Raw genomic sequence first — 19,936 nt, 5'->3', positions numbered from 1 at the left:
AAGTTACAGATAATTCAAATTTAACTTAACCACTCAGGAACTAAAAAAATCTAATCCAGCCTTTAATTTTGAATGAACTCAGACAGAACTTCAATTTACCTGGCTTTTGATGTTGAACAACAGGAGACTCTACCTCGGCTGCTGGTCCTTTACCAACTTTGTTTTCAGCACTGACACTACATACATAATGTTTGTCCAGCTTCAGATTCTTAATGGTATAGGAGGTGACAAATGATCTGCCTCGTCCAATCTTTTTCCAGTCATCAGAATCAACCATTTTCAGGGAAATATTGTACCCAGTAACCTTTGAATCGCCAATTGCCTTTGCCTTGTCCATTCCAAAGTCAACTTGTCATTGGTCCTCATCTTCACCTTCAAATTTGCAGGTGCTTGTGGTACCTCTGTTGTACATGGAGATTAAATATTTAGTTGATTTCTTATCTTAAATTCAAACACATAAGTATGAAGCAGGGGAATTAGAGTCTCTAACAAGCTGGGCTTGCTCACCTGCATCTTCAACAATAGCAATATTTGTTTAAAACTAGAGGCTAGCTCTCATGAGCCTGTGTCGCTTAAATGAATCTTCTGTGGTTTTGAAAATCATGTAAAATAAGGTTTAAATCATAATAAATAGTATAAGATACAGGGGTCGAAATTAGCGCTAGTCCGGTAGTCCGGGACTAGTAAAATTTGCGTCGGACCAGTAGATTTTGTCATCTGGTGGTCCGGCGGACCAGTAGAAATTTGTCGATAAAAATCACTGATTGCATGGCAATCTCCGTTTGTTTACAAAACAATTTACCTGTGAAATCAATTACACGATACTGGGGGGTATTACAATTGATCAAGTTAATTAATATCTCGGGTGAGCGTCCTTCACAACAATACAAAATGTGGAAATTCCTTTGTTACTGTCTAACTTATGTAAACAAAAGCATCAAAATAAAATTAAACATCTGTCATTTATATTAGTGTTTGTCAAATTAATGTCATTTTTGCAGGACCAGTAGATTTGGAGCCGGACCAGTAGAGTTTTCAGTCCACTGGTCCGGCTGGCTAGTACACAAAAAAGCTTAAATTCGACCCCTGATAAGATACCCTAATAATTAAATTTAAAAAGGTTATCCCACAAGTATCTCGACTTAGACAATACTTACTGAAGACCCCTTATCATTATTTAAATTAGTTTTCAAGTTATGACTATTTGAAATTGTTTTGGGTTTTTTAACAATTTTCCCTTACACTTCAATAGTAAATCCCTATGTACTTTATTCAGACATGATTGCCATGTTAGTTGGATGGCATTGTGGCTTAGTTTTATTCTAATTGGCCCCGTAGATTAACTGGAGAAATTTACGAAAAAAATCACTTTAAAAGGCAATATCAAGTTAAGGGGTCAATTGAATATCTTTGTCATATCAACTTGTTTTTATATCTTATATACATTAATATCTTTGTCTATAATAATACATTAGATTATAAACAAAAAACTGCTAAATTTCCTTAAAATTACAAATTCTGGGACAGTTATCCAACAACCGGTTGTCTGATTAGTTTTCAAGACTAATTGATCTTAATCTGATGACCATTTCTATCCCATGTCAGATTTGCTCTAAGTGCTTTAGTTTCAGAACTGTTTACAAAAAGATGCATTTTATTCCACTGTCCTTTTTTTAGCCATGTCTGTCATCTTGATTGGCAGGCGGGATCATCTAACACATTTTTTTTCCAAGATACCTTAATGATGATTGTAACCACGTCAGCTTAATTTTGTCTCAGTAGTTTTAGAGGAAAAGATTTTGATAAAAGTTTATTTACAAGTATATGACAGATGCAAAGTGATAATAAAAGCTTGATTACAGCCCATTTAGATATTTGACGGACACTGGTGCACTTTTAAAGGGAAGATGTCATGAGCTAAATCTTTAAAGGGAAAAAGTTCCAATATTAGTAGACTAAATAATTCATCCATGATGGTCTATTTGTAGATCTTATTTTGCAGATGCTGATCATAAATATAATGTTTTCAAAATAAAATAGGAAATATGTAAACAGCTGAAAATAAAATAGTCATTTAAGGGCAATCAATTCAATAAGGGGTCAACTGACGATTTTTGCCATGTTGACTCATTTGCTTTAGATCTTGACTCTTTGATCTTTTGTCTATTTAAATTTGCTTTCTATCTTTCTATACGTAAAATAATATAGAGTAAAAAAAAGGAAAGATTTGAAAGCCACCATTGGTTGCAATTGACTGTTGAAACAAGGTGATCATTAGTGCAGGTTTGACTGTATAGCTATATTCATCCCAAGCAGAATTTTCTAATCCTTTAAAAACACATTTTTCTCAAATAGTTGTTACCTGCTATTGGTCGACTTGTTAAATTCTTTTTAAATTTATCACAATATAATACTTTATTTCCTCCTTTCTTATTCTTGAATGATGGTTGGCTAGGGCTGGCTTTCCCAATAGATTTCACTGTAAAACAAGAGTTTGTTGACACACAAATGTCTTCACTGATACAACTTTTTTCAAAATAATAGGCAAAAATGCAAAAAGCTGATAATAAAAAAGTCATTTAGGACAATAACTTCAATAAAGGGCTAACTGACAATTTTGGGAATGTTCACTTATTTGTTTTAGATCTTGACTTTTTGATCATTTTGCCTATTAACATTTGCTTTCTACATGTATATATTTCTATGATTCTTAAAAAAAAATTAAGACAATAGGAATCAAAAAGATATATTTTCATTTAAGATCAATAACTTCAGTTTATTTAGAAGCAACTTATTGAAAATAACAATAACTAAACGGTACCAATATGACTGAGAATGGTTTTCTAAGGTTTATAAAAAATGAGAAAATTGTCCAAAAGTAATGTGAGTTAATCAAGTCTTTTTTCTATATATTTTACATAACTTTGTAATTTTCAAACATATCTATATCATGTAATATATGTCCTTTTTTCACTCTTCCCTATGAAAATTTTGATGCCTTTTTGATTGCACAATTTGATGGGTCATTACTGGTCCTTTATCTTGAACTAGCAGAGTGAATATGACTAGGCATATTCAAATATAACCTATTTAAGCCCATTTATTTAAATTTTCTCAATCATTTTTTACCTGTTATTGGTCTGCTAGTTAAATTCTTTTTGACTACATCACTATATAGCGCTTCATTTTCTTTCTTATCTTTGATAGATTGTTTGCTTGTTTTGGCTTTCTCAATAGCTTTCACTGTAAAAAAAAAGTTCTAAATTACCAGTATGGCCTGAATTTTGAACAATAATCATGATAATATGATAGATTAACTATAGTATATGATAAACACCCTTAAAATCAACAACCTGATGTTAGTTATACTTATGACATATGTTGAATTGTTCATGTTTGTTATACTTATGACATATGTTGAATTGTTCATGTTTGTTATACTTGTGACATATGTTGAATTGTTCATGTTTGTTATACTTATGACATATGTTGAATTGTTCAAGTTTGTTCTACTTATGACATATGTTGAATTGTTCATGTTTGTTACACTTGTGACATATTTTGAATTGTTCATGTTTGTTATACTTATGACATTTGTTGAATTGTTCATGTTTGTTATACTTATGTTCATTATCAGGTTGTTATACTTATAACTTATGTTCATATTTTTAAGGTTACCTATTTAACACTGTAATTAAATCTTTAAATATTGTTTTATTTGGTATAAATATTGATTCTGTTATCAGCAAATTAGCCCAACTTGTAACTACACATAGGTACATTCACTTAAAACAACCAGTTGATACATATACTTTTGCACTGCACAACTGCCTGAAAACAAGAATGTGTCCAAAGTACATAGATGCCCCACTCGCACATTATTTTCCATATTCCATGGACCATGAATTTGGGTAAAAATCTAATTTGGCATTAAAATTAGAAAGATCATACCATATATAGGTACAGGTGTACTAAGTTTCAAGTTGATTGGACCTTAGCTTCATCAAAAACTACCTTGACCAAAAACTTTAACCTGAAACTGGCACTTTCATTTTATATGTTCAGTGGACCTTGAAATTGGGGTCAAAAGTCTAATTTGGCTTTAACATTAGAAAGATCATATCATAAGCAACAAGTGTACTAAGTTTTACGTTGATTGGATTTCAGCTTCATCAAAAACTACCTTGACAAAAAACTTTAACCTGAAGCAGGACAGGGACGAACGTAGGTTGGGAATAAAAGTATTCAACACAAAAAGTACACTTAAAAGACTATGTTATAGTGGGACAGTAGTAGGAACTCACATAAAAAAAATAGCTGAAAAATTTAAATAAGCAGTTTCAGAAAGATTATATTTATACTTACACCGATGCTAACAACAACGTGGAGAAGAGTTTGGACCATAACTTCCAAAATCAATCCAAAAATGTTTTGAACCATATATAAACTAGAGAATCTCAAGATCCTGTGTGGCTCACCTGATTCTATACTTGGAATTTTGAAATAATATTAAAAATGTAAATAAAAAATTGTAACAGATACTTATAATGATGTTTTAGGCCAAATTTGATTTAATATTGTTATGTTTGATCAGTAGTTCTCTTAAAGAAGACATTTGTATGTAATTCCCATAGGATCCCATGTTAAAATAAGTCCCCCAATGGCGGCAATCTTAAATAATGGAACGGCTTCAAAATAACAACACATTGTTTAGTACCTCATAAGGAACATTCATGATAAATTTTGTTTCATTCTATTCAGTGGTTCTTTAAAATAAAACATTTGTATGTATTTCCCATAGGGTCCTATATTAAACTAGGTCCCCCCTGGTGGCCATCTTGGATAATGGAAAAGCTACAAAATAACAACACTTGGTCAGCACCTCATAAGGAACATTCATGCCATGTTTGATTTCATTCTATTCAGTACATTTGTACGTATGTCCCATAGGGTCCTATGTTAAACCATCGATTAACGTATATACGGAATTCGATTTACGTATATACGTAATTATTTCTGTATATACAGAATTTGATTAACGTATATACGGAATTCGATTTACGTATATACATAAATCGAATTCCGTATATACAGAAATAATTATGTTTATACGTAAATAAGTATTTTTGACCCTGATTCCGCGCCATACATAGGGTCCTATGTTAAACCAAGTCCCTGCTTGTGGCCATCTTATATAATGGATCGGTTTCAAAGTAAGAACCAGGCCTCGACAATAACGCTTATCCGATTGTCCGGTACCAGAGGGAAAAAAGGTCGAACAAGTAAAAGCTGGATCAAGCTTGTCCCTCGGGACAAGTACAATTATTCTGCAGAAAATAAATTTATTCCAACTTTGATAAACAAAGTATTTTATTATCAACAAAAACAAGAAAAAACAAATATTAATTTGACATGTTTCTGTATTCTGTTTATTCAAATGCAAAACCTTTTTCTTCAACATGTTTACTTGCAATCGATAATTTTTAACTGGTTCTTTGTCAGGTACTTTTTAACAGGTAAAAGGAATACTATTCTCAGAAAACAGTCTTACTGATCGGAATCAATGATGCGCTTTGTAGAAAAGGTAACTTTACAGGACAGTTCGTCACCTCGAAAGATTCAGCTCCAATTGTTTAAGAGACAGTTTGGCACCGTAGAAGACATATTTAGTAGACATGATTGATAGACAGTTTGACAAGGCAGGAGACATTTTGGGACCAAGACAAATCTGTACCTCATTTGAACCTCATTTGCTACCTTATTCTGTTCCTTATAATAAATACCATACCGGTAATTTTTTCACAAAAATATTTTTTTTTATTTACCATAAAATTCACAAAATCATATTTGATCATAAGTAGAAAAAAACATTACTTGCAATATGGTGACCTATAGTTGTTAATTTCTGTGTCATTTGGTCTTTTGCAGAGAGTTGTCTCATTGGCAATCAGACCTTATGATGGCTTATCTTCTTTTTATTGATTGCATTTGAATAAACTTTTTTTTTAACTCAAAAAAAAATAAACAGAATACAAATCCAATGAGTGTACAGGCCTATCAGATGGTGCCTCATGATTAAGAATCTGATGAGACTAGCATTGATGGAAGCTAGAACCTAATTCCTGTGATATGACTAGTTTCGCAGTTGTACTTGACTCATATTTTTGAAAAGTATTTTTTAAAAAATACATCAAATTCTGTTATATTGTTTAAATTCGTTTTGTTCCTTTAATCAACTAAAAATGTAAAAAAGGTTATTTTTAATAAATTTTTGGACAAGTAACAATTTCATTCGGACAAGTAAATTTTGGTATGTGCTTGTCCTACAGGACAAGTTGAAAAAAAAGTTATTGTAGAGGCCTGAGTGTTAACACTTGGTCAACACCTCATAAGGAACATTCATGCTATGTTTGGTTTCATTCCATTTAGTGGTTCTCTAAAAGAAGACATTTGTAAGTATTTCCCATAGGGTACTAAGTTTAACTAAGTCCTCTGCTGGCAGCCATCTTGGATAATGGATCAGCTACAAACTAACAACACTTGGTCAACACCTCATAAGGATCATTCATGCTATGTTTGGTTCCATTTCATTCAGTGGTTCTCTAGAAGATGTTCAAAATGTGAAAAGTTACGCCGACAATGACGAACGCCAAGTAATGAGAAAAGCTCACTTGGCCCTTTGAGCCAGGTGAGCTGAAAACAAAATTCCTAAACTTTGAATGAGAAAGTTAGAACATAATATAATATTTTTTTCCCATATTTTCAATGGAGATTTTTTTTTTATCAAGTCATGTGAGTAATAACAGCTGGTATCAACATAGTGTAAGAAAATGATAAGAACACTGGATTAATTTGGTGTTTACATTAATTGCACTTTTCTGATCATGTCTTTTAAAAGTTACAGATAATTCAAATTTAACTTAACCACTCAGGAACTAAAAAAATCCAATTCAGCCTTTAATTTTGAATGAACTCAGACAGAACTTCAATTTACCTGGCTTTTGATGTTGAACAACAGGAGACTCTACCTCGGCTGCTGGTCCTTTACCAACTTTGTTTTCAGCACTGACACTACATACATAATGTTTGTCCAGCTTCAGATTCTTAATGGTATAGGAGGTGACAAATGATCTGCCTCGTCCAATCTTTTTCCAGTCATCAGAATCAACCATTTTCAGGGAAATATTGTACCCAGTAACCTTTGAATCGCCAATTGCCTTTGGCCTTGTCCATTCCAAAGTCAACTTGTCATTGGTCCTCGTCTTCACCTTCAAATTTTCAGGTGCTTGTGGTACCTCTGTTGTACATGGAGATTAAATATTTAGTTGATTTCTTATCTTAAATTCAAACACATAAGTATGAAGCAGGGAAACTAGAGTCTCTAGCAAGCTGGGCTTGCTCACCTGCATCTTCAACAATAGCAATTTTTGTTTAAAACTAGAGGCTAGCTCTCATGAGCCTGTGTCGCTTAAATGAATCTTCTGTGGTTTTGAAAATCATTTAAAATAAGGTTTAAATCATAATAAATAGTATAAGCATTGTGGCTTAGTTTTATTCTAATTGGCCCCGTAGATTAACTGGAGAAATTTACGAAAAAATTGTTAAAAATTCACTTTAAAAGGCAATATCAATTTAAGGGGTCAATTGAATATTTTTGTCATATCAACTTCTTTTTAGATCTTATATACATTATCTTTGTCTATAATAATACATTAGATAATAACCAAAAAACTGCTCAATTTCCTTAAAATTACAAATTCAGGGACAGTTATCCAACAACCAGTTGTCTGATTAGTCTTAAGTTTTCAGGACTAATTGATCTTAATCTGATGACCATTTCTATCCCATGTCAGATTTGCTCTAAGTGCTTTAGTTTCAGAACTGTTTACAAAAAGTTGCATTTTACTCCTATGTCCTTTTTTTAGCCATGTCTGTCATCTTGATTGGCAGGCGGGATCATCTAACACATTTTTTTCCAAGATACCTTAATGATGATTGTAACCACGTCAGCTTAATTTTGTCTCAGAAGTTTTAGAGGAAAAGATTTTGATAAAAGTTTATTTATAAGTATATGACAGATGCAAAGTGATGAGAAAAGCTTGATTACAGCCTATTTAGATATTTGACGGACACTGGTGCACTTTTAAAGGGAAGATGTCATGAGCTAAATCTTTAAAGGGAAAAAGCTCCAATATCAGTAGACTAAATATTTCATCCATGATGGTCCATTTGTAGATCTTATTTTGCAGATGCTGATCATAAATATAATGTTTTCAAAATAAAATAGGAAATATGTAAACAGCTGAAAATAAAATAGTCATTTAAGGGCAATCAATTCAATAAGGGGTCAACTGACGATTTTTGCCATAAGACTCATTTGCTTTAGATCTTGACTCTTCGATCTTTTGTCTATTTAAATTTGCTTTCTATCTTTCTTATAATACTTAAAATAATATAGAGTAAAAAAAAAGAAAGATTTGAAAGCCACCATTGGTTGCAATTGACTGTTGAAACAAGGTGACCAGTAGTGCAGGTTTGACTGTATAGCTACATTCATCCCAAGCAGAATTTTCTAATCCTTTAAAAACACATTTTACTCAAATAGTTGTTACCTGCTATTGGTGGACTTGTTAAATTCCTTTTAAATTTATCACAATATAATACTTTATTTCCTCCTTTCTTATTCTTGAATGATGGTTGGCTAGGGCTGGCTTTCCCAATAGATTTCACTGTAAAACAAGAGTTTGTTGACACACAAATGTCTTCACTGATACAACTATTTTCAAAATAATAGGCAAAAATGCAAAAAGCTGATAATAAAAAAGTCATTTAGGACAATAACTTCAATAAAGGGTCAACTGACAATTTTGGGAATGTTCACTTATTTGTTTTAGATCTTGACTTTTTGATCATTTTGCCTATTAACATTTGCTTTCTACATGTATATATTTCTATGATTCTTAAAACAAAAATATAAGACAAAAAGGAATAAAACAGTTGTTGGCTGATGACACAGGTTATGTTTTTCTCATATATTTTATGATAAAATTGAGAATGGAAATGGGGAATGTGTCAAAGAGACAACAACCCGACCAAATAAAAAACAACAGCAGAGGGTCACCAACAGGTCTTCAATGTAGCGAGAAATTCCCGCACCCGGAGGCGTCCTTCAGCTGGCCCCTAAACAAATATATACTAGTCCAGTGATAATGAACGCCATACTAATTTCCAAATTGTACACAAGAAACTAAAATTAAAATAATACAAGACTAACAAAGGCCAGAGGCTCCTGACTGGGGACAGGCACAAAAATGTGGTGGGGTTAAACATGTTTGTGAGATCTCAACCCTCCCCCTATACCTCTAACCAATGTAGAAAAGTAAACGCATAACAATACGCACATTAAAATTCAGTTCAAGAGAAGTCCGAGTCTGATGTCAGAAGATGTAACAAAAAAAAATAAACAAAATGACAATAATACGAAAATAACAACAGACTACTAGCAGTTAACTGACATGCCAGCTCCAGACTTCAATTAAACTGACTGAAAGATTATGATTTCATCATATGAACATCAGGCACAATCCTTCCCGTTAGGGGTTTAGTATCATACCATCATAACATATATGAGAAGAACATAACCCGTGTCATGCCAACAACTGTTTTTAGAATAAATGTGTTTAGTTCCGATGCAAAGACCTTATCAGTGACTCAATATTAACGCCAAAATATGCAATCTTTAATGACTTGACAACAGTATCGTAATTATATCCCTTCTTAATAAGTCTATTCAAAGGTTTTGTAAGTTTCTGAGGTGAATACTGACACCTTTGTGCTTTATAAAGAATATTTCCATAAAAAATTGAATGTGAAATACCTGAACGTATTAGAAGTCTGCATGTTGAGCTATATTTACGAATGATGTCTTTATACCGATGATAAAATTTAGTAAATGTTTTGACTAGTTTGTGATATCGAAAACTCTGGTGTAATAATTTTTCAGTAATACATAAATTTCTCTCGTTAAAATCTAAAACATTGTTACACACACGAGCGAATCGTACAAGTTGAGATATATAAACACCGTAAGATGGTGACAAGGGAACGTCACCATCTAAAAACGAATAATTAACGATAGGAAATGAAAAATCATCCCTTTTATCATAAATTTTAGTATTCAGCTTTCCATTAATGATATAGATATCAAGATCGAGAAAAGGGCAGTGGTCATTGTTAGTATTAGCTTTATTTAAAGTAAGTTCAACAGGATAAATTTCATTAATATACATACTGAAGTCGTCATTATTGAGAGCCAAAATATCATCCAAATATCTAAAAGTATTATTAAATTTGTTTATCAGATGTTGTTTCGATGGGTCTTTGCTTATTTTTGTCATAAATTGTAACTCATAACAATACAAAAACAGGTTCCGCAATAAGTGGTGCACAGTTAGATAGTATGATACTGAACCCCTAAGGGGAGGGATTGTGCCTGATATTCATATGATGAAGACATAATCTTTCAATCAGTTTAATTGAGGTCTGGAGCTGGCATGTCAGTTAACTGCTAGTAGTCTGTTGTTATTTATGTATTATTGTCATTTTATTTATCTTATTTTGTTTCATCTTCTGACATCGGACTCAGACTTCTCCTGAACTGAATTTTAATGTGCGTATTAGGGGTGTGGAAATGCTATGCCTGACTCGCCATTTGAACAACCGGAGAAGTAATTATTTTTGTCTTGGTTGCCGGTGGACAAGTAAAAAAATTTACAAGACAAAGTCCAACAAAAACATAAAATTAATTTCAAAACGTATAAAGATGTTTAATTTATGTAAAAGAAACCAATGTTCAGCAAGTAAAAACATCAATGTTCATGACGATAAATATTACATGATACCTGAAATAGATCAATAACCAAAATAAATAAAAATAAGTATGCGAACCAGAGTCGCGTAACATTGCATTGGCTTTGTCCATTGACCCGGGATTGTCGATTAGGTTTTATCCATCATTTACCGGAAGTGTCATTTCTTTAAATTTTGTATCGAGATTCAGATTGATAAATACAGTGAAACCTGGGTAAACCGAACCCTGATAAAAACGAATTTCAGTTTAAACCGAACAATTTTCAAAGTCCCGAAAAATTTCCCTATCAATTAACGTTAATCTAACCTGACAAAACCGAACCCTGTCAACACCGAATTCCGAACGCTTTTTGAAGGCTAGTTAGTAAATTTGTCTTTAAAAATTACCTGTCAAAATCGATCAATAGCAATCAAAACAAAAAAGCATTTTTAATTATTTGCATGATTTAATTAAACAAACACAGGAAGACAGAGTATCCCAGAGGGTATTTGAGGTTAATTAACTGGTGAGTTGTTATTACAAATTAATTAGCATGTTTGTGTCCATGTCTAAAGTAATTTTTTGTAAAGAAATGTTAAACTGGTCAGCTACCCCCATGGCCGATAATGACAAGGAAGGAACTTTCAGATCAGTTAAATGCACGTTACTCAAATAATTACGACCACAAACTCGCAACTGCCATTTTGTAGCTAAACTGTTTAATTAAATAATAGTTTTAAAGCTTTTCACTGGATTAAGAAGTCATGCAACACAACAAGGTATATGGCTTTCGATTGTCGGATTCTCGTTAGAGGCCCTATATATTTGATACACATGCTCCCAAAGACTTCCGTTAGCTATTCAGCAACGATAAAGTCCGAGAATAAACTGGACCCCTGCTTTTGTTTCACTCTTATCGTGTGTCGAAGTATCAATCAGCAGGTGACCAGGTTAAGTGGAGAACTCGTGTGTACAATGACATTCCAGATTCAACTACGGAATCGTCATTTGAAAGCGTCTGCGAACCTGAATTAGTCAGTGAATTATAGATGAGAAAATAATTATCAAAAGCAAAATTTCTCTTTGTCGGACATCTCACAACGACGAGCGTGATTGACGGAGTTGTGTTTGATTTATTAACAAAAATGAAGCAAAACGTTGATCATCTCTACTTATATTTTTTACATTTACATTTAAATCAACACAAAAATAATTTGTCGTCTATTGTGTCACCTATAATCCCGTGTCAGTAAGTGCCAAAATTATTTTGGTGTCAACTTCCGTTTATCTCTATAATCCGAACACCTGTGAAAACCGAACAAAACGCAAAGTCTCGTGGGTGTTCGGTTTGGACAGGTTTCACTGTACTTAATAAAAAGCTGGGCAAGCAAGACAAAAAGAGTCATGAGTCGAGTAGAAAACCTTAAATGCAAATGGAGGACACAGAGTATTTAAAAAAAAAAACAGAAGCGAGAATTTCAGACATCGTGGATATCAGATTGACCCTGGCTATCTATGGAAATTCGGAAAATAAATTAAGTTTTGTCTTATTTATAGATGTAAGGTCAACATTATTTGTTGTCAAGTGGTAAATAGAAGGGACGTTTTAATTGCCCATCAATACAATAATAAATATTAATCAAGAAATAGTTAATCTATTATTCAGTTTACATTTCTTCAATCACTGTCCTCAAATTTAGTATCTGTAGCTACTGGCTACAATTTTTATTAAAAAAACTGCTGCAAAATTGTTCTTTACATGTCATTTCATTGGTTGGTTTGCTGTTAGGTTTTGTCCCATTGATGTTTATCAATTTCCTAATTTTTTACACATATTAACAAATGAATTTCATGTGTTTATAATGAACAACAGTGCTAAGTAAGAATCATATATTAGCTAACAAGAAATACTTCAATATTTATTGAAATCATCAGGGCAAGTAAAAAAAATTCTGGACAAGTAAAATTTTTGTTTTACTTGCCCAGGGACAAGTGCTCACAACAAATATTTCCACACCCCTGCGTATTGTTATGTGTTTACTTTTCTACATTAGCTAGTGGTATAGGGGAGGGTTTAGATCTCATAAACATGTTTAACCCGGCCGCAATTTAGCGCCAGTCCCAAGTCAGGAGCCTCTGTCCTTTGTAAGTCTTGTATGATTTTCAATTTTAGTTTCTTGTGAATAATTCAAAGTTTAGTATGATGTCCATTATAACTGTACTAGTATACATATTATTTAAGGGGCCAGCTGAAGGACACCTACGGTTGCAGGAGATTCTCGCTACATTGAAGACCCTTTGGTGGCCTTCGACTGTTGTCTAATCTATGGTCGGGTTGTTGTCGCTTTGACACATTCCCCATTACCTTTCTCAATTTTATTAACAGCCCAGCTATATACTGATACCATGTTTACATTCACTGCACCAGTGCATTGGTCTAAGATTTCTCTCAAGTCTAACAGTTTTTATTTTTTAATGTTTTGTAAGGGTTCAATGTTGTACATTAAAGCGAGGCTAGTCCCTATAGAAAACATGGAAATTTCTGACCAAAACATTGAATGGCAACTTTTTATCTCTTAATTGATAAAGATCCTATTTCAAACTTTCTAAGCTCCTGCAGCACAAACAATAGTTTTATTTCTATCAACCCACCATTTTTAGTGACATACTTGCATTGATCAAGATTTTGAAATCTTCCCTAATTAAACTGCAAAATTAAAACAAGATCGAACATTGGAAAACTTCATTAACTGTAAATATATTGCTACAACAGTTATGTAAAGGAAATATAAATTTGTGGCAAATTTTGATGCTTTTTCAGATAAGCCTAACATTGTTTTACTTCACTGGATTCCTAAGACAGTCAGAAATGAAATACCTTTTTTTTTCAAATTTTTGGCTTTGGTTAAAAGTCCAATCTTTAAAATATATGAGTTAATCAAGTCTTTTTCTATATATTTCACATAACTTTATATATTTCAAACATATCTATATCATGTAACATATGTCCTTTTTTCACTCTTCCCTATGAAAATTTTGATGTCTTTTTGATTGCACAATTTGATGGGTCATTACTGGTCCTTTATCTTGAACTAGCAGAGTGAATATGACTAGGCATATTCAAATATAACTTATTTAAGCCCATTTATTTAAATTTTCTCAATCATTTTTTACCTGTTGTTGGTCTGCTAGTTAAATTCTTTTTGACTACATCACTATATAGCGCTTCATTTTCTTTCTTATCTTTGATAGATTGTTTGCTTGTTCTGGCTTTCTCAATAGCTTTCACTGTAAAACAAAAGGTCTAAATTACCAGTATGGCCTAAATCTTGAACAATAATCATGATAATATGATAGATTAACTATAGTATAATGATAAACACCCTTAAAATAAACAACCTGATGTTTGTTATACTTATGACACATGTGGAATTGTTCATGTTTGTTATACTTATGACATATGTTGAATTGTTCATGTTTGTTATACTTATGACATATGTGGAATTGTTCATGTTTGTTATACTTATGTTCATTATCAGGTTGTTATACTTATAAACTTATGCTCATATTTTCAAGGTTACCTATTTAACACTGTAATTAAATCTTTAAACATTGTTATGTTTGGTATAAGTATTGATTTTGTTATCAGCAAATTAGACCAACTTGTAACTACACATAGGTACTTTCACTGTAAAACACCCAGTTGATACATATAGTTTGGCACTGCAAAACTGCCTGAAAACAAGAATGTGTCCAAAGTACACAGATGCCCCACTCACACATTATTTTCCATATTTAATGGACCGGGAAATTGGGTAAAAAGTTTAATTTGGCATTAAAATTAGAAAGATCATACCATATAAAGGTAACATGTGTACCAAGTTTTGAGGTTGATTGAATCATCAAAAACTACCTTGACCAAAAACTTTAACCTGAAACTGGCACTTTCATTTTATATGTTCAGTGGACCCTGAAATTGGAGTCAAAAGTCTAATTTGGCTTAAAAATTAGAAACATAATATCATAAGCAACAAGTGTACTAAGTTTCAAGTTGATTGGACTTCAGCTTCATAAAAAAATACCTTGACCAAAAACTTTAACCTGAAGCGGGACAGAGACGAACGTAGGTGGGGCATCAAAGTTTTCAACACAAAAAGTACACAGAAAAGAGCTATGTTATAGTCGGACAGTAGTAGAAACTCACACAAAAAATAGCTGAAAAATTTAAATTAGCAGTTTCAGTAAGATTGTATTTATACTTACATACGGTTTATTTTCTGGAAACTATAAAAATGCTTATTTTAGCCCTTTTTTGGCCCTTTATACATAAACTGTTCGAACCAAAACCCCCTAAATAAATCCCAGCCTTCCTTTTATGATTTCAAACGTAGTTTTAAAATTTCATATATTTCTATTTTCTTATAAATACTTAAGGATGTACTTAGGTGAGGTTAGGTGAAAATTAATAAATTAAGAAGTTAAAATTGATACTATAAGTTGATAGAGCATCAATTAAGGATAAAAATAAGCTAAAAATATTGATAGGTCATGGACCTCTTTTTCGAGATATTTGAGATTTAAAAAATGGCGGGAAAAGGCTGACTCAGACTTTTACCTTATATTTGCATTGGTATTATTAGGTCTCAAAACAAAAGAAAGAAAATTAAGAATCTTCTAAAATTTTGGTAAATGAACTTTCATGAGCTATTAAGTCTTACATGAAAAAATAAATGGGTGTTATGGGGCAAAATATTTTACATTGTATTATATGGAAAAACACCAAGGAGTCCGAACATTTGACACAAATTCCAAAACCTCACCTAAGTACATCCTTAAGTTATTATCAAGAAACCAATGGTCTTATAACTAAATAATAATCTGACACAAATGCTCACAACGACGTGGACATGAGTTTGGACCATAACTTCCAAAATCAATCCAAAAATGTTTTCAACCATATATAAAATAAAATTAACTTAATCACTCAGGAACTAAAAAATCCAATTCAGCCTTTAATTTTGAATGAACTCAGACAGAACTTCAATTCACCTGGCTTTTGATGTTGAACAACAGGAGACTCTACCTCGGCTGCTGGTCCTTTACCAACTTTGTTTTCAGCACTGACACTACATACATAATGTTTGTCCAGCTTCAGATTCTTAATGGTATAGGAGGTGACAAATGATCTGCCTCGTCCAATCTTTTTCCAGTCATCAGAATCAACCATTTTCAGGGAAATATTGTACCCAGTAACCTTTGAATCGCCAATTGCCTTTGGCCTTGTCCATTCCAAAGTCAACTTGTCATTGGTCCTCGTCTTCACCTTCAAATTTTCAGGTGCTTGTGGTACCTCTGTTGTACATGGAGATTAAATATTTAGTTGATTTCTTATCTTAAATTCAAACACATAAGTATGAAGCAGGGGAACTAGTGTCTCTAACAAGGTGGGCTTGCTCACCTGCATCTTCAACAATAGCAATTTTTGTTTAAAATTAGAGGCTAGCTCTTGTCGCTTACATGAATCTTCTGTGGTTTTGTAAATCATGTAAAATGAGTTATGAATCATAATAAATAGTATAAGATACCCTAATAATTAAAATAAAAAAGGTTATCCCACTAGTATCTTGACTTAGACAATACTTACTGAAGACCCCTTATCATTATTTAAATTAGTTTTCAAGTTAAGACCATTTGAAATTGTTGGGTTTTTTTTAACAATTTTCCCTTACACTTCAATAGTTAATCCCTATGTACTATATTCAGACATGATTGCCATGTTAGTTGGATGGCATTGTGGCTTAGTTTAATTCTAATTGGCCCGTAGATTAATTAACTGCTGGAAAATAATTTTTTTAAAGAAAAGTTTACGAAAAAAATCGTTAAAAATTTACATTAAAGACTTAGTGCTTTAGTTTCAGAATTATTTACAAAAAGCTGCATTTTACTCCTATGTCCTTTTTTTAGCCATGTCTGTCATCTTGATTGGCAGGCAGGATCATCTAACAAATTTTTTTACCAAGATACCTTAATGATGATTGTAACCATGTCAGCTTAATTTTGTCTCAGTAGTTTTAGAGGAAAAGATTTCTATAAAAGTTTTATTATAAGTATATGACAATGGACTATGAGGAGGGACAATGGCAGATGCCAAGTGATGAGAAAAGCTCACATTGAAAGTGAAACAAAGGCAAACCATTTTATTGACAGATTTGATCCACAAAAATCATTCTTATAGTAAAAACAATGATAAACATTTACTTTTCATATATAATATGAATTAAGGGGGTTCACAGGTCCAAGTCAATTGTTTTTCTTAATATAGGATTTCACTATACATTGTATTTTCCTATAAATGAACTTTATCTTATACCTTTCAATTATGCTCAAAATCTGCCTTTGAAAGAAGCCTACATTTTTGTAAAAGTACCTTTTTTCTGTTGAAGTAATAGGAGAAAAATTTCATGCATTTGTATGACTTAATATTTCCAGCATTGATGATCTTCACTCAAAAACTAACCTGCACATTTAGATTTAAGAAATCTGTCACCAGGTGGAAAATTTTCCTACAAAAAAAATCAATTGTGTTTTTTGTTAAAATTTATATTCATTTCTTAGCAAACAAAAACAATAATACCTCATTTAAGAGGGTTGTACACTAAAAGCTACATAACTTATCTTACCTGAGGCCCCAACATAGATAAGCAGCATTTTAAATAACTATAGAGGCTCTGAGGAGTCTGTGTTAAGATAATTTTTTTTAATTGATGCATGAAATACTGCAACCATTATACTTTTGGCTTTCAATGTTGATTTATGATTTATTTGATGAACATTATTGCAGTTTACAGTTCATCTCAATCTATATTTATATTCAAGATAGTAACCACCAGAGTGCACACGCTGAAATGTCCCTCTTTCTTTACTTATCATTGATATTATGTTGATAGTCCTAAGTATAAAGCTTTACCACAACTGTCACATAAACTATAAAATTAACCAACAAAAATAAACATTGACCAATAAACCATGAAAATGAGGTCAAGGTCAGATGATCCATGCCAGGCAGACATGTACAGCTAACAATACTTCCATACAACAAATAAAAAGTTGACCTTATGCTTATAGTTAAAGAGAAACAGACCAAAACAGAAAAACTAAACACTGAGAAATGAACTGTTAAAATGAGGTCAAGGTCAAAATTAACCTGCGCGACAGACATATAGATCATAACATATTTCCATACACCAAAGATAGTTGACCTATTGCATATAGTATTAGAAAAAAAGACCATAACTCAAAAACTTAACTTTGACCACTGAACCATGAAAATGAGGTCAAGGTCAGATGACACCTGCCAGCAAGACATGTTCACCTTACAATCATTCTATACGCCAAATATAGTAGACCTATTGCTTATAGTATCTGAGATATGGACTTGACCACCAAAACTTTACCTTGTTCACTGATCCGTGAAAAGAGGGTGAGGTCAAGTGAAAACTGTCTGACGGGCACGAGAACCTAGCAAGGTATGCACATACCAAATATAGTTAGCCTATAACTTATAATAATAGAGAATTTAACATTAAAAAAATTTTTAACTTTTTATTCAAGTAGTCACTGAACCATGAAATAAAGTCAAGGACATTGGACATGCGACTGACAGAAACTTCGAAAAATGAGGCATATGTATATTCAAAGTATGAAGCATCCAGGTCTTCCACCTTCTAAAATATAAAGCTTTTAAGAAGTAAGCTAATGCCACAGCCGTCGTAGCCACCGGATCATAACCCCTGAGTCGAGCTAGGCTGGAAAAAAAAAGCAAATTTTCCTTAAAATTACTAATACAGGGCAGCAAACCAACAACTGCTTTTCTGATTCTTCTGAAAATGTCACTTGGTCACTACAACAACAACAACAACAACAACATCATATAACAAGGGTTTTTAGTTTTATCCAGGTTCTCCACAGGGCAGAGTTTTTTAAGACCACAGTGGTCAACCCCTGAACATAGCTTGATACTGTCTGAATTTGGATTGTGATAAAATTTTTGACATAATATAGATTTTTGTCACAAAATAAATGTGGGTGTTGCTCAATTTGGTCTATGTGCATATCAAACAAAGGACATAGATGGATTCATGACAAAATTTTGTTTTGGTAATGGTGATGTGTTTGTAGATCTTTTTTGACTGAACTTTCTTCCTGCTTACAATTATCTCTATCATTAATCAACTTGGCCTAGTAGTTTTAGTGGAAAATATTTTGAAAAATTTACAGAATTTATGAAAATTGTTAAAAATAGACTATAAAGGGCAATAACTCCTTAAGGGGTCAATTGACCATTTAAGTCATGCTGACTTATTTTAAGGTCTTACTTTGCAAAAACATTATTGCTGTTTACACTGTATCTTTATCTATAAAAATATTCAAGATAATAACATGCAAAATTTTCATAAAATTTGGAATTAAGGGGCAGCAACCCAACAATTGTTTGCCTGAATGGTCTGAAAATTTCAGAGCAAATATATAATGACCTAAAAACATTTTTTTTTCTGACAAATTTGCTCTTAATGCTTTGGTTTCAGATATGAGCCAACCAGATGCTCCACAAGGCCCAGCTTTATATGACCGCAGAGGTTGAACCCTGAACCGTTGGGGCAAGTATGGACACAACATTCAAGCTGGATTCAGCTCTAAATTTGGATTGTGATTAAATAGTTGACACAGCATAGGTTTCTGACACAGAATGATTGTGGTCTAATGAACTTAAAATACTTTTTTTTTCTTTGAGCAATTCACTATGCTGTTGAATATTAATCCTCTCAAAAAAATGTTTGAAGAAATTTTCTTTTTATTTATGAAATCTAAAATGAAAAAAATTTAACCCCCCCCCCCCCCCCATTTTTTTTTCACATACCCCTTTCCCTTTATCCAAAACTGATCTCAATTCAAATTTCTAATGGAGTTTGCAACAATAACTACTCATTTAAATACATCATAAAATATTAAAATGTACCAAAAGGTGCTTGTTATCACTGAATGGTTTTAATTTATCAGTTGGTAGTAAAAGTAAATATACATTGTATA

At 32.4% G+C, this 19,936-nt stretch overlaps 1 protein-coding gene across 1 annotated transcript; it reads right to left on the bottom strand.

The window, feature by feature from the left end:
* Nucleotides 1–279: 279 nt before the first annotated feature.
* On the bottom strand, nt 280–19,691 carry LOC139507433 (immunoglobulin-like and fibronectin type III domain-containing protein 1). Its single transcript, XM_071295740.1, has 8 exons — nt 17,367–19,691; nt 15,899–16,201; nt 14,024–14,137; nt 8,613–8,729; nt 6,995–7,297; nt 3,130–3,243; nt 2,363–2,479; nt 280–401 (listed from the first exon to the last, which is right to left on the bottom strand). Exons 2-8 carry the CDS (start codon nt 16,074–16,076, stop codon nt 280–282), a joined length of 1,065 nt encoding a protein of 354 aa, XP_071151841.1. The 5' UTR covers nt 16,077–16,201; nt 17,367–19,691.
* Nucleotides 19,692–19,936: the final 245 nt, after the last annotated feature.

The sequence above is a fragment of the Mytilus edulis genome, unplaced genomic scaffold (assembly GCF_963676685.1).
Source record: "Mytilus edulis unplaced genomic scaffold, xbMytEdul2.2 SCAFFOLD_944, whole genome shotgun sequence".
In the NCBI taxonomy this organism is placed as follows: Eukaryota; Metazoa; Mollusca; class Bivalvia; order Mytilida; family Mytilidae; genus Mytilus; species Mytilus edulis.
This window is presented reverse-complemented; position numbering and strand designations above follow the sequence as displayed.

What these genes read in the sequence shown, in the direction of transcription:
- LOC139507433 (XM_071295740.1), bottom strand. Translation starts at nt 16,076, where the DNA reads ATGGTTGATTCTGATGACTGGAAAAAGATTGGACGAGGCAGATCATTT. An exon ending in AACTAGCAGACCAACAACAG is followed by an intron (nt 8,730 to 14,023) that starts GTAAAAAATGAT and finishes CTTGTTTTACAG; the next exon opens with TGAAATCTATTGGGAAAGCC. An exon ending in AACAAGTCGACCAATAGCAG is followed by an intron (nt 402 to 2,362) that starts GTAACAACTATT and finishes CATGTACAACAG; the next exon opens with AGGTACCACAAGCACCTGCA.